This window comes from Lissotriton helveticus, chromosome 1_1 (genome assembly GCF_964261635.1).
Source record: "Lissotriton helveticus chromosome 1_1, aLisHel1.1, whole genome shotgun sequence".
Lineage (NCBI taxonomy): Eukaryota > Metazoa > Chordata > Amphibia > Caudata > Salamandridae > Lissotriton > Lissotriton helveticus.
The window spans coordinates 82,721,950-82,734,967 of NC_136057.1; the positions used below are offsets into that span (position 1 = coordinate 82,721,950).

At 51.5% G+C, this 13,018-nt stretch overlaps 1 protein-coding gene across 1 annotated transcript in view; it reads left to right on the forward strand.

Moving 5' to 3' along the window:
• The window catches only part of LOC144833952 (uncharacterized), a 75,821-nt gene extending 66,546 nt beyond the window's left edge, over positions 1 to 9,275 (forward strand). The window contains exons 3-4 of the mRNA XM_078689206.1: positions 7,563 to 8,439; positions 8,937 to 9,275. Of these exons, the coding sequence (XP_078545332.1) occupies positions 7,563 to 8,439; positions 8,937 to 9,117 (1,058 nt within the window). The 3' untranslated portion in view covers positions 9,118 to 9,275. The remainder of the gene's footprint in view (positions 1 to 7,562; positions 8,440 to 8,936) is intronic.
• Positions 9,276 to 13,018: the final 3,743 nt, after the last annotated feature.

Consider the following 13,018-nt stretch of genomic DNA (forward strand, 5'->3'; position numbering starts at 1 on the left):
TCGGGATACAGGCCCCCCACGCACTTTCGCACCGGGCCCCGGTCTTTCCCGCGCCTGTACCTCTGTAATGGCAGGTCCCTTCTGTCTCCCGGCAGTCACCAGGCGAGTCTCCAGAGGTGAATCCACACGTCTCTCCTTGCTCCCTGGGGCCACGCTAGCAGGCCCTGCCTCGTCCAGGACTTGCCCCTCTTCAGTCTTCCAGCCCCCTCTACCAGTCTCTACAGGGTAGGGGGGCCAGCTGTGCGTCAGAAAGTTCCAGCGTGTGGGGGGGGGGCAAAGAAGAGGAGCAGGCAGCGCTACAGCTCCTTAGGCGATGCAGGCACACAACAGCCTCCTCTCGTCCGAGAGCTGCAGGGGGCTCCCCCCCACTACTCAGCTCCAGGCGTTTTTCGCCCAGCAGTATGCTGGTGCCAGGCAGATGTTCAGGCCCTCACCTCCGTGGCGACACAGCTCGGGGATCCAGCTCCATGGTCCAGGCCTGCCTCCACCACCGCTCCGCGCCGTCCTCCCGGTCGTACGTCACTCACCCCAGCCAGCCGCCAAGCTCCACATCAGTGCAGGTCACGCCGAGGCCCGCGAGCAGCAGCCCACGTCTGTTCTCTCTACGGGTCTCCTTCGGTCCCCGGGGGTTGCGCTGTCCCTCGCCCTACACCGCTGCCAAACCTCGCAACCCAGCGGCGTGGGGTCCAGTGCGCCGCGTCCGTCTCAGTCGGTCCCGGCAGTCAGTAACTCCCCGGTGGCGCCATCTTGGAACCCGGGCCAGGCGCAGGGCTGAAGGATCGCCTCCGTAATTAAGGGCCACCGGAGACCGGGAACAGCGCTCACAGCACTCCAGGAGGGGCAGGGGCCCCCACAGTCCAACACACAGCGGGGTACAGGACTCCCGGCTGGCCTCAGGTATGTTGGATCAAAACGAGTAGCCGGAGCAGCCTAGGCTCACGTCTCACCCAGCCATGCTGCTGGCTACGCCCCCCCATCAAAGACATTTTTGAGTATATGTACTGGAGCTCTGATCCCATGCTTTTAGAGGCTGCTTGGGACTTGTAGCCAGACACTGTTGGCTTTACAAACTGCTCCTTGCCATGAGGACTGCTGTGCTGCCAGGAGCAACCACCATTTTGACTAACTGCCTGGTTGTGTTGACCTGCTGCTGCTGGGCTGCAGGAGGGGCTGCCAATTTTCAACCTAAATGTATGTGCTGTCTGTTGCCTGCCACCTCCTTTTGTACCCCGAAGTGCTCTCCAAAGGCTTGTTTGCTTGCCCCCTGTTCTCTTGAGATCTCAGGGCCATCAAAGATCATGTTGCCTCTTTTCTCCAAGACTTCTGCTGGGTGAGCCCATTTTACAAGGGCTAGCATGTCGCCAGTGCTCCTTTCTGCACTAAGGTAAAGCTTTGTGCATTACAGGACAGTGCACCATGGGCCTGCAGTGCTGCGCTCTGACCAGGGTAGTGCCTTTGTGCATTCTAGGGAAGTGCTCCATGTTTTACAAACCAGCATGTGGTGAGCGTTTTTCTCAAGCGAGAACAGCGTTGTTTTGTCTGGAGGCATTACCAGAGAAACAAACACGTCCTTGAGGCGGCGTGCTCACTGCAGCTGCATTGGATTGTGAATCTCAACCCCGGAGTCTGGCAAGATATCGCCACCGTCCGATGCCACCAAGAACAAACTAGTGTGGCCCCTGTGGCCGTGAGACTTGAGAAACAGCCCCCTGAAGACTTATACTGCTCTGAGGTGGTTCAGTGCAGCGCCTAAGGCTGCAGAGCTACAGGAGCTGCACAAAGCCTTCAAGCCAGGCCTTTCGATGACACATTGTTCTGTAACATGTGACGGGCCAGCATTCTGAGGCTGATTCCAGCCAGCCTCGCCCTTTGGTTTTAACGAGTATACTGCACGAAGCTCTCAACGTCGGGTCCCACTCCCGAAACATGACAACATTGTTAGCAAGTTACAGATGCCCTGAGGACAGTGACCCTGCACCCACAAAGGTACTGTAAGACGGGTTGAGTCCAGAAGAGTGGTAAAGCCGCCCTGCTCTCCTTCACGGATGGCTTGGATTTCCTTGGGCAAAGAGACGCGATTCAAGCGGCCCCGGCGGGCTCCAAATTCGCAACAGCGTGAGGTGCATTTCTTGTTCAGCATTGTCTCTGCTCTGGAGATGACCTCAAAAATGGCGCAGGCCCGTCCATAGAGGTGAACTGCTGGAAGACTCGAGCTCAATTACTGTTTATCATTTAGTAGGTGCTCCTGCGCCCTACGTTTGGTTTCTAAATGCAATCACTTCAACTACGTTCATTACAGTTACCATATGTAGTGTAATAGGAGCGCATGTGTGCTGTGACCTATGTTTTCATAGTAATTTGTGTTTTTCTCTGTCAAACCTGCATTATTTGGCTAAAGGTGTGATTTTAGTCATTTTGGTCTTGTTTGATGTACAATATAGAAGCTATTTTTACATAATCCTGCGTGGATTCCCTTTTGTGGTTTACTCACTGTGTTGCTGCGCGAGTGTGTTGCACAAATGCTCTGCACATTGCCTCTTTAAACTAGCATGACTGCTCTGCGCCAAGCTACCAGAGGATGAGCGCAGGTTATCTTGGGTGTGTATCTGGCTTACCCTGACTAGAGTGGTGGATTCTGCCTGGCTTAGGTGCCTACCCTAGCCAACCAGAAACCCCATGTCCAATAGTGGTTCTTGTGAATCACTTGATTTCCCAGCATGCTCCTGCTGCAGAACTAAGTCACCCCTTTTTGTGTAGGAGGACTAGCCTCCATCTGTGCCTCAAAGGGAAGTGTGACTCTTTTCCTTAAAACATACACTTTTTTTCCCTGAATTGTAACTGTTCCCTTCTCCATATTATACCAATGCAGCTTTTTAGGTCTCGGCTAAAGACGCGCGGAAGCGCGTCTCCGCCGAGATCTTATGTCACCGAGCGTGCTTCCCAGGAGACAGTCCCGGCCGCGCGCATCCTTCGAGGCGATTTGTAACTGGAACGCGCGCTGTGGCCAGGCGCTGTCTCCTGGGAAGCGCAAGCACCACACACGCATGCGCATACACACACACACAAGCGCCCATGCACGCACGCACATACATACATACAGACACCACCCCTGACACATACACACACGCGCGCACATACACAAGTGCACCCAGGCCCCCCCCCCCCGCCCACCGCCGTCACCGTCGCACACATACATACACACACACACACGAGCATACACACACACACAAGTGCACCAATCCCGCTCCAGCCTTTTGGAACTTACCTTACCTCAGCACGCGGCGCCCAAACTCCTGCTGGCGCGGCCCAGGGGCTCTACACCGCTCACAGGAGCCCCGGGCCGCGAGACGCAACGACTCCGCCTGCCTCCTCTTCCGGTCTGAACGTGGCCCCGCCCCCGTCACAGGCGACCGTGCCTGACTTCCGGGGCGGCCGCGATACTAAGAGACTGCTGGGGACAAAGTGTGGTCTGTGGAGTTATAATGGTTGCATGCAAGGGGTGAGTGTGAAAGTGCCGACCTTATTTATGTTGGCGTCGTGCGGCGCAGCCAGCTGTAGCATTTGATTAGTGCCTAAACAATAGCGATGCGGGCCACGAGCGGTTATTTCGCAGAACAAAGATGCATTGCAGATTGCTTTATGTCGCGTCCATTGGCGCTTATTATGAGAAGTGTACGGTCCTGACGGAAAGTAATTGCTTTCCGCCGGTGTTTTGGTTGGCTGCCGTACATCAGGTAGCCTGTGTTCTCTTTGTATTCACGGGCGGCTTGTACAAGAGAATGGGCTGATTTCCCACAAGGGCATTCACGCTAATTAATTTAGTTATCTCAAGAGCTTAACAAGTTGGAGCCCATGCTGGCCGAGTAGCGGCGTTCTTCCACAGTACAATCACTTCATGGTATTTAAGATTAAGCGATGTTCCTTCCCCATGCGAACGAGCTCACGTGGTCATCTCTGGGCGCGTCTTCGCTTCCCTAGGATTCTAACAGGGAGGTGTCCGCTTTCTGTATTTTTAGTGGTGAGTGGTGAGGGCAGAGTGGTGAGTGGTGAGTGCAGAGTGGTGAGTGCAGAGTGGTGAGTGGTGAGTGCAGAGTGTTGAGTGCAGAGTGTTGAGTGCAGAGTGGTGAGTGCAGAGTGGTGAGTGCAGAGTGGTGAGTGCAGAGTGGTGAGTGCAGAGTGGAGAGTGCAGAGTGGTGAGTGCAGAATGGTGAGTGCAGAGTGGTGAGTGGTGAGTGCAGAGTGCAGAGTGGTGAGTGCAGAGTGGTGAGTGCAGAGTGGTGAGTGCAGAGTGGTGAGTGCAGAGTGCAGAGTGCAGAGTGGTGAGTGCAGAGTGGAGAGTGCAGAGTGGTGAGTGCAGAGTGGTGAGTGCAGAGTGGTGAGTGCAGAGTGGTGAGTGCAGAGTGGTGAGTGCAGAGTGGTGAGTGCAGTGTGGTGAGTGCAGAGTGGTGAGTGCAGAGTGGTGAGGGCAGAGTGGTGAGTGGTGAGTGCAGAGTGGTGAGTGCAGAGTGGTGAGTGCAGAGTGGTGAGTGCAGAGTGGTGAGTGCAGAGTGGTGAGGGCAGAGTGGTGAGTGGTGAGTGCAGAGTGGTGAGTGCAGAGTGGTGAGTGCAGAGTGGTGAGTGCAGAGTGGTGAGTGCAGAGTGGTGAGTGCAGAGTGGTGAGTGGTGGGTGCAGAGTGGTGAGTGCAGAGTGGTGAGTGCAGAGTGGTGAGTGCAGAGTGGTGAGTGCAGTGTGGTGAGTGCAGAGTGGTGAGTGCAGAGTGGTGAGGGCAGAGTGGTGAGTGGTGAGTGCAGAGTGGTGAGTGCAGAGTGGTGAGTGCAGAGTGGTGAGTGCAGAGTGGTGAGTGCAGAGTGGTGAGTGCAGAGTGGTGAGTGCACAGTGCACAGTGCAGAGTGCAGAGTGCAGAGTGCAGAGTGCAGAGTGCAGAGTGCAGAGTGCAGAGTAGTGAGTGCAGAGTGGTGAGTGCAGAGTGGTGAGTGCAGAGTGGTGAGGGCAGAGTGGTGAGGGCAGAGTGGTGAGGGCAGAGTGGTGAGGGCAGAGTGGTGAGGGCAGAGTGGTGAGGGCAAAGTGCAGAGTGGTGAGTGCAGAGTGGTGAGTGCAGAGTGGTGAGTGCAGAGTGCAGAGTGCAGAGTGGTGAGTGGTGAGTGCAGAGTGGTGAGTGCAGAGTGGTGAGTGCAGAGTGGTGAGTGCAGAGTGGTGAGTGCAGAGTGGTGAGTGCAGAGTGGTGAGTGGTGAGTGGTGAGTGCAGAGTGGTGAGTGCAGAGTGGTGAGTGCAGAGTGCAGAGTGCAGAGTGGTGAGTGCAGAGTGGAGAGTGCAGAGTGGTGAGTGCAGAGTGGTGAGTGCAGAGTGGTGAGTGCAGAGTGGTGAGTGCAGAGTGGTGAGTGCAGTGTGGTGAGTGCAGTGTGGTGAGTGCAGAGTGGTGAGTGCAGAGTGCAGAGTGGTGAGTGCAGAGTGGTGAGTGCAGAGTGGTGAGTGCAGAGTGGTGAGGGGTGAGTGCAGAGTGGTGAGTGCAGAGTGGTGAGTGCAGAGTGGTGAGTGCAGAGTGGTGAGTGCAGAGTGGTGAGTGCAGAGTGGTGAGTGCAGAGTGGTGAGGGCAGAGTGGTGAGTGGTGAGTGCAGAGTGGTGAGTGCAGAGTGGTGAGTGCAGAGTGGTGAGTGCAGAGTGGTGAGTGCAGAGTGGTGAGGGCAGAGTGGTGAGTGGTGAGTGCAGAGTGGTGAGTGCAGAGTGGTGAGTGCAGAGTGGTGAGTGCAGAGTGGTGGAGTGCAGAGTGGTGAGTGCAGAGTGCACAGTGCACAGTGCAGAGTGCAGAGTGGTGAGTGCAGAGTGCAGAGTGGTGAGTGCAGAGTGGTGAGTGCAGAGTGGTGAGTGCAGAGTGGTGAGTGCAGAGTGGTGAGTGCAGAGTGGTGAGGGCAGAGTGGTGAGGGCAGAGTGGTGAGGGCAGAGTGGTGAGGGCAGAGTGGTGAGGGCAAAGTGCAGGGTGGTGAGTGCAGAGTGGTGAGTGCAGAGTGGTGAGTGCAGAGTGGTGAGTGCAGAGTGCAGAGTGGTGAGTGGTGAGTGCAGAGTGGTGAGTGCAGAGTGGTGAGTGCAGAGTGGTGAGTGCAGAGTGGTGAGTGCAGAGTGGTGAGTGCAGAGTGGTGAGTGCAGAGTGCAGAGTGCAGAGTGCAGAGTGGTGAGTGCAGAGTGGTGAGTGCAGAGTGGTGAGTGCAGAGTGGTGAGTGCAGAGTGGTGAGTGCAGAGTGGTGAGTGCAGAGTGGTGAGTGCAGAGTGGTGAGTGGTGAGGGCAGAGTGGTGAGTGCAGAGTGCAGAGTGGTGAGTGCAGAGTGCAGAGTGGTGAGTGCAGAGTGGTGAGTGCAGAGTGGTGAGGGCAGAGTGGTGAGTGCAGAGTGGTGAGTGCAGAGTGGTGAGTGCAGAGTGGTGAGTGGTGAGGGCAGAGTGGTGAGTGCAGAGTGGTGAGTGCAGAGTGGTGAGTGCAGAGTGGTGAGTGCAGAGTGGTGAGTGCAGAGTGGTGAGTGCAGAGTGGTGAGTGCAGAGTGCAGAGTGCAGAGTGGTGAGTGCAGAGTGGTGAGTGCAGAGTGCACGGTGCAGAGTGCAGAGTGCAGAGTGGTGAGTGCAGAGTGGTGAGTGCAGAGTGGTGAGTGCAGAGTGCAGAGTGGTGAGTGCAGAGTGGTGAGTGCAGAGTGGTGAGTGCAGAGTGGTGAGTGCAGAGTGGTGAGTGCAGAGTGGTGAGTGCAGAGTGGTGAGTGCAGAGTGGTGAGTGCAGAGTGCAGAGTGGTGAGTGCAGAGTGGTGAGTGCAGAGTGGTGAGTGCAGAGTGGTGAGTGCAGAGTGGTGAGTGCAGAGTGGTGAGCAGAGTGCAGAGTGGTGAGGGCAGAGTGGTGAGTGCAGAGTGCAGAGTGGTGAGTGCAGAGTGCAGAGTGGTGAGGGCAGAGTGGTGAGTGCAGAGTGGTGAGTGCAGAGTGGTGAGTGCAGAGTGGTGAGTTCAGAGTGGTGAGTTCAGAGTGGTGAGGGCAGAGTGGTGAGTGCAGAGTGGTGAGGGCAGAGTGGTGAGGGCAGAGTGGTGAGTGCAGAGTGGTGAGTGCAGAGTGGTGAGGGCAGAGTGGTGAGGGCAGAGTGGTGAGGGCAGAGTGGTGAGGGCAGAGTGGTGAGTGCAGAGTGGTGAGTGCAGAGTGGTGAGTGCAGAGTGGTGAGTGCAGAGTGGTTAGTGCAGAGTGGTGAGTGTGCAGAGTGGTGAGTGTGCAGAGTGGTGAGTGTGCAGAGTGGTGAGTGTGCAGAGTAGTGAGTGTGCAGAGTAGTGAGTGTGCAGAGTAGTGAGTGTGCAGAGTAGTGAGTGTGCAGAGCAGTGAGTGCAGAGCAAGTGTGCAGAGCATTGTGTGCTGTTGAGTGCAGAGTGCTGTGTATTGGCAATGTTAATGACAATGCCCATTTATTTTTGATTTAAAGAAAAAAAATGTCATGAGCAATGACAATAGCTCTACCTTTAATGATGCCGAGACCATTGCATTGCAAATGCTTGTTCAAGAAATATTTTCTTCATGTAATTTTCAATGTTTTTTCTATTTTGCAGCACAACAATCACATCTAGAAAGTATGAATGGGAAAGAACGCCATAAAGGTTCCGGAGGCAAGATTAATTTTACTCAAAATATCTACTTAAAGAAACGGCGCAGAATGCACATGAGGGAGAGACGCTTTGCTAGTAATGTGTGTGATAAAGGATTTATCAATGAGACACTTCTCGTGAGGCACAAAAAAGGACACACCAGCCTCAGGCCATATCCCTGCGAAACGTGTAAAAAGTGTTTCACTCAAAAGGCAACTTTTTTACAGCATCAAAGAACACACACTGGAGAGAGGCCTTATCACTGCACAATGTGTTCCAAGCGCTTTGCTAATAAGAAAGGTCTTGTACGGCATCAAAGTGTACACACAGGAGAGGAGCCTTATCACTGCACTCTGTGTTCAAAGCGTTTTTCTCATAAGGCAACCCTTGTTCTGCATCAAAGAACACATACCGGAGAGCGACCTTATCACTGCACTGCGTGTTCAAAGCAATTTTCTCAGAAGGCAACCCTTGTGCTGCATCAAAGAACACACACAGGGGAGAAGCCGTATCACTGCACAGTGTGTTCCAAGCGCTTTGCTGATAAGGGAAACCTTGTACAGCATCAAAGAACACACACCGGAGAGAGACCTTATCACTGCACCATGTGTGAGAAGAGCTTCAGTCAAAATTCAAATCTACTAAAGCACGGACTAATACACACCGGAGAGAGACCTTATAACTGCACTGTGTGTTCAAAACGCTTTTCTCATAAGGCGACCCTTGTACGGCATCAAAGTGTACACACAGGAGAGAGACTTCATCATTGCACTGTGTGTTCAAAGCGCTTTTCTCGTAAGGGGACCCTTGTACGGCATCAAAGTGTACACACTGGAGAGAAGCCGTATCACTGCACAGTATGTTCCAAGCGTTTTGCTGATAAGGGAAACCTTGTACAGCATCAAAGAACACACAGTGGAGAGAGGCCTTATCACTGCTCTGTATGTACAAAGAGCTTCACTCGAAAGAAAATTCTTCTTCAGCATCAACGCATACACACAGTAGAAAAGCCTTATCGCTGAACCTTGTGTGAGAAGAGCTTCAATCAAAAGGCAAATCTACTACAGCACCAAAGAAAACACACCGGAGAGACCCCTTATCATTGCACTGTGTGTTCAAAGCGCTTTTCCCAGAACGGAGGCCTTGTACGGCATCAAAGCGTACACACATGAGAGAAGCCTTATTGCTGCACTGTGTGCGAGAAGAGCTTAATTGATTTAACAGTCAAGTCTCGTAACACCAAACACACAGGAGAGAAACCTCTGCAAAGTGTCTTCCAAGCGCTTTTCTCAGAAAGAAAGGCCATGTACGGCATCACAGTGCACACACAGGAAAGAGGCCTTATCACTGCACCGTGTGTGAGAAGAGCTTTACTCAAAAGGCACATCTTCAACTGCACCAAATAATACACACTAAGCTAAACCCTATCACTGCACAGTTTATGCCAGGAACTTCACTCAAAACGAAAGTTTCTACAACACCAATTAATACAAACAAGATAGATCCATTTTCACTGTAACAATCTTATGTCCTGCTTACCCCAAAGTAAGTTTTACTGGAATGTTGTAACTTAGCGAGGGCTTATAGTCATAAATTCCTAATGGCCAGTGTTCCCTGTAGGGTACGTGCATTTAGTGTAATAACCCTGAGTGCGCAAACTCCGTTGCGAAGCGCATACACTTCACACATCACTGAGGCACCATTTGCAGCTCTGGCTTTTAAAAAGCGAGCAGCGTGGAAAAAAGACCTCTTGCGTGAAGGAGCACAGAGAGCAGATCTTGGGCCTAGCAACATACCACGGTGGAAGAGGGGAGAACGAACAGCGTGCCTCTTAAACGGCAGTGTATCGGGTTGCCGAGGGTCACAAGTTGTGCAGCATCTTTCTTCTTCGCATGCTATTTGCAGCACTAGTTTCGGAGAGAGGCTGCAGGGCTTTACAGGCAGCTGTGGCTCTCTGGGTGTGATCCGCACCTCGCAGATGAATTTATTTTAAAAGGCCATGCACTAATTAGCATTGTTCGGTATTTAAGAGCATGATGTACGGCATACTAATGTTTAAGTCCCAGCTAAAAGTGTTCAAAGGCAAGCACTCCGTGCGTAATGGTATGGCTGTGCTAAACTTATTTAGAGAAGTCATTTCTGACCCTACCGCAAGCATGCTAAGGCATATGTGTCCCCAGTGAGACAGCATTATTAAGATGTGTTATTTTCCCGGCCTAGACCTGGGCTCTGTAACTGAAGCTCTGGTCACCTGTGAAGCGTGATTGTGAGCAGCAGTACAAGAATATAAGGAGACTATGATCGTTAACCAATCACATCCTTGTGTTATTTCTTTATAAATGTGCTCAGTCTTTCTCACTGCTAGTTGATTCTATTGTACCAACCAAATATAGGATTTATTTACCACCTCGCTCACGCCATTACATGAGGGCACAGCCGCAACGCTCTCAGGTCATCTTACAAAACACACACTAAACTACTTCTTCCACGTCACAACAACTTTGAGCTCACAGCGAGGGCTCTCAGCACTGCCCCCTATTCGCAGATGCCAAAGTCCCAACAAATATAAGCCCATAGCCACTCTGCAGCCCACAGAGGTACTCGCCTCTCATAACAAACTTGCTTCCATCTTCAGCCCAGGTGCTGCTCGATCTTTGTGGTGCGTGATTACCGTTGGAGCTGCAGAAAGAAACGTGGGCTCTTTTACCTTCCCATCATACCTTTTACCACATATGTTTAAGATTTAATAGTTGAACTGTGTTTATTGCAGATGTATGTAGACCTCTTTTCCTAAATAAATCCTGCTGTATCTTGCATTACAATGGGTTCGAGTCAGCATTCTGTGCATTTAAGATCCCCTCCTATAGGGCGCACATTTATTTTTTGGTCACTCTGTAAGCTCTACAGCACTCAGGCTTCGGTAGTGAAGAGTGCTGCCGCAACAAACTGGAAAGCAGCTAACCCACTGAGCAGCCCTGTATCTATGTGTGCCGCCAGGTATAACTTGTTTACCTCTTGTAAGGAGTAAGTAATGTGTCCAGACTTATTTTTTTTATTTCTTTTTTTCATCCCATCCCTTTTTTGCTTTTCTCATTCGAAAAATGCAAAATACAACAAGACTTAGGGCAGGATGTACTAGCAACAGGAATGCCGATTTCCTATTTGTGATTCTCGATGAGTCGCAATTTGGAAATCGGAATTCCTAATGTATGAAACTCTTTTGAGTTTCATTAGCGATTGTTAGCCAGTGACAAATAGACCTACCTCATGCATATTAGTGTGGTAGGTCGCAATTTGAGACCCATTAGGAATCACAGCCATCACAGAGATGGCAGCCTGTTGAGGTCAGCAGACCACCATGTCTATGATTGGTTTTTAATAAAGCAGTCTGTTTTTTTTATTTTATTTTTTATGCAGACCATTTTCCTTAAAGGATAATGGGATGCATTTAAAATTTTTTTGTAAGAGTAGACAGTGGGGTCCGTGGGACAGCCGCCTGCTCTTAAAAATATTTGAATTCCATTCTTCAAAGGATCCCTACCTATTTGCAAATGGGTTACCACCTCCTTCAGGGAGTCAGTAAAATTTGACTGTAATTCGGTTGCAAAACTTTCATACAGCCCATTCAGATTCAGTTATTGGAAGAAGAGATGCCGTATGTAGGAGAGTATGGTCTGCTTCCTATGGTCACCCCACTTTTTGCTGTGATTTATTGGTTTTTTGACTTTAGTGTGGCTGTGGGCCTGCTAATCAGACCCACAGCCCAGCTGTTCTCTCTCTAAATTGATACCATGTACTTTAGGTACATACCTGATTGGGTATTGGGTCACCTCTGTGAGCCCCTGTATAGTGTACCATAGGTACCCAGGGCATAGGTGCATTCAAGGCCTACCAGGGGCTGCATCATGTATTATGCCACCCCTGGCTGGCCATCCAAACTGACACCACAGGCTGATCACTCAGCTTGGGTAAGGTGGTGCAATCACCCCTTACTTAGATATAGTATATCTATATCTAACTTATATATAGACACATATTCACCTATAAGTCACTCCTATGGTAGGCCGCGACAATCCTGGAGGCAGAGAGCTTGGTTTTATGTGAGAGGGTGCTCTAGCATGAGCTGAGCCCTTCTGCTGTATTCGGAACCATGTCCTTATAGCTGTTCTATGATATAGCCATACCATATACTCTTAAGTGCATTATAGTCCTCGCGGTTAAATGCTAACTTTGGTTTGGCTTTATTAAAACATGTTGTGTAAGGTGTCAAACGCTTTGGAATACTATCCCACCGCCAATTCTGGTGGCGGTGGTAGCATTCCACCCTTCTAGAGGGAAAAGAAATGTATGTTACTGCTTTACCCGGTTAAAGTTAAACAGAGCCTCAGCATCACAAAATGGATGCTGCTGCCACAGACACGAGTCTGACCTCCTGCAGCTGGACGAAACTCCAGCAAGGGAGGCCTGGACAATAGGTTTCCTGTTGAGGGAGGTGCTTGCACCTCCCCAGACAGCCTGTAGTGTATTGGGGCAGGGTGGGATGAATGGAGAGATGCTTTTCCAGACACTGCCTGGGGCACACAAGGTTCAAACCAGATGATGGGGCACTCCAGCCCCAGCTCTGGCACGAAACTGGACAAAGAGAAAGGGCTGTAACCACCCCCTTCTCAGGTCCACCCATAGGAGGGACATAGCAGGTAATCCAGCCCCTTAGTTTAGTATAAAGATAGGAGCTGTGTCTAGAGACATTAGATTATCCTGGAACGAAACTCTGAAACGAAACTCTCGGACTTCGACATTCTATACCGACTAGAAGACAGAAGATATCTCCCTTGTGGTCAAGGAGTGACCACCCTGTTCAAACGGGCACCACCAGTAACTTGCCGGTTTGCTTTGTCGACGCTCCTGCCGGAACCCGATGACTCAGCGACTCAGAAACTGGACTTCCAGACTTCTCCAACTTTGATCAACATCCACAGCACAGCTGAGACCCGTGTCGGACACGAGAGACGTGTGACCGGTTACCCTGGACTACCTGCACTTTGCTGATAGTGCAACGACCGAGGGACCCTCGCAGTTGTGCATTGGGGTAAGAGAAGCCCCAGACCCGAGCATCATTTGCACTAGAGCTCAGCCCTCCTCACTCCACCAGTGCCGGTGAAGCCCGCTCCTGCATTTCAGCTTGACGCTTTTTCACGGTTGCTAGCCCGTTGGCTAGTGAGCCCTCTGAAGACGATCCTTTGCATTTCCAATGCTTGCCTTGTTGCTCTGGGCTTGCTCCAGCTTCCTTCCAAAAGAGAAGTGCCTCAGACCTTGCTGGTCTGACCTGCAGTCAATCTTCACTTCCTGCGTGGGTTGCGATGACCAAGGCTTGTTGGGTCCAATCCGGATACAGACACCGCAGTCAACTAGATCCTTCG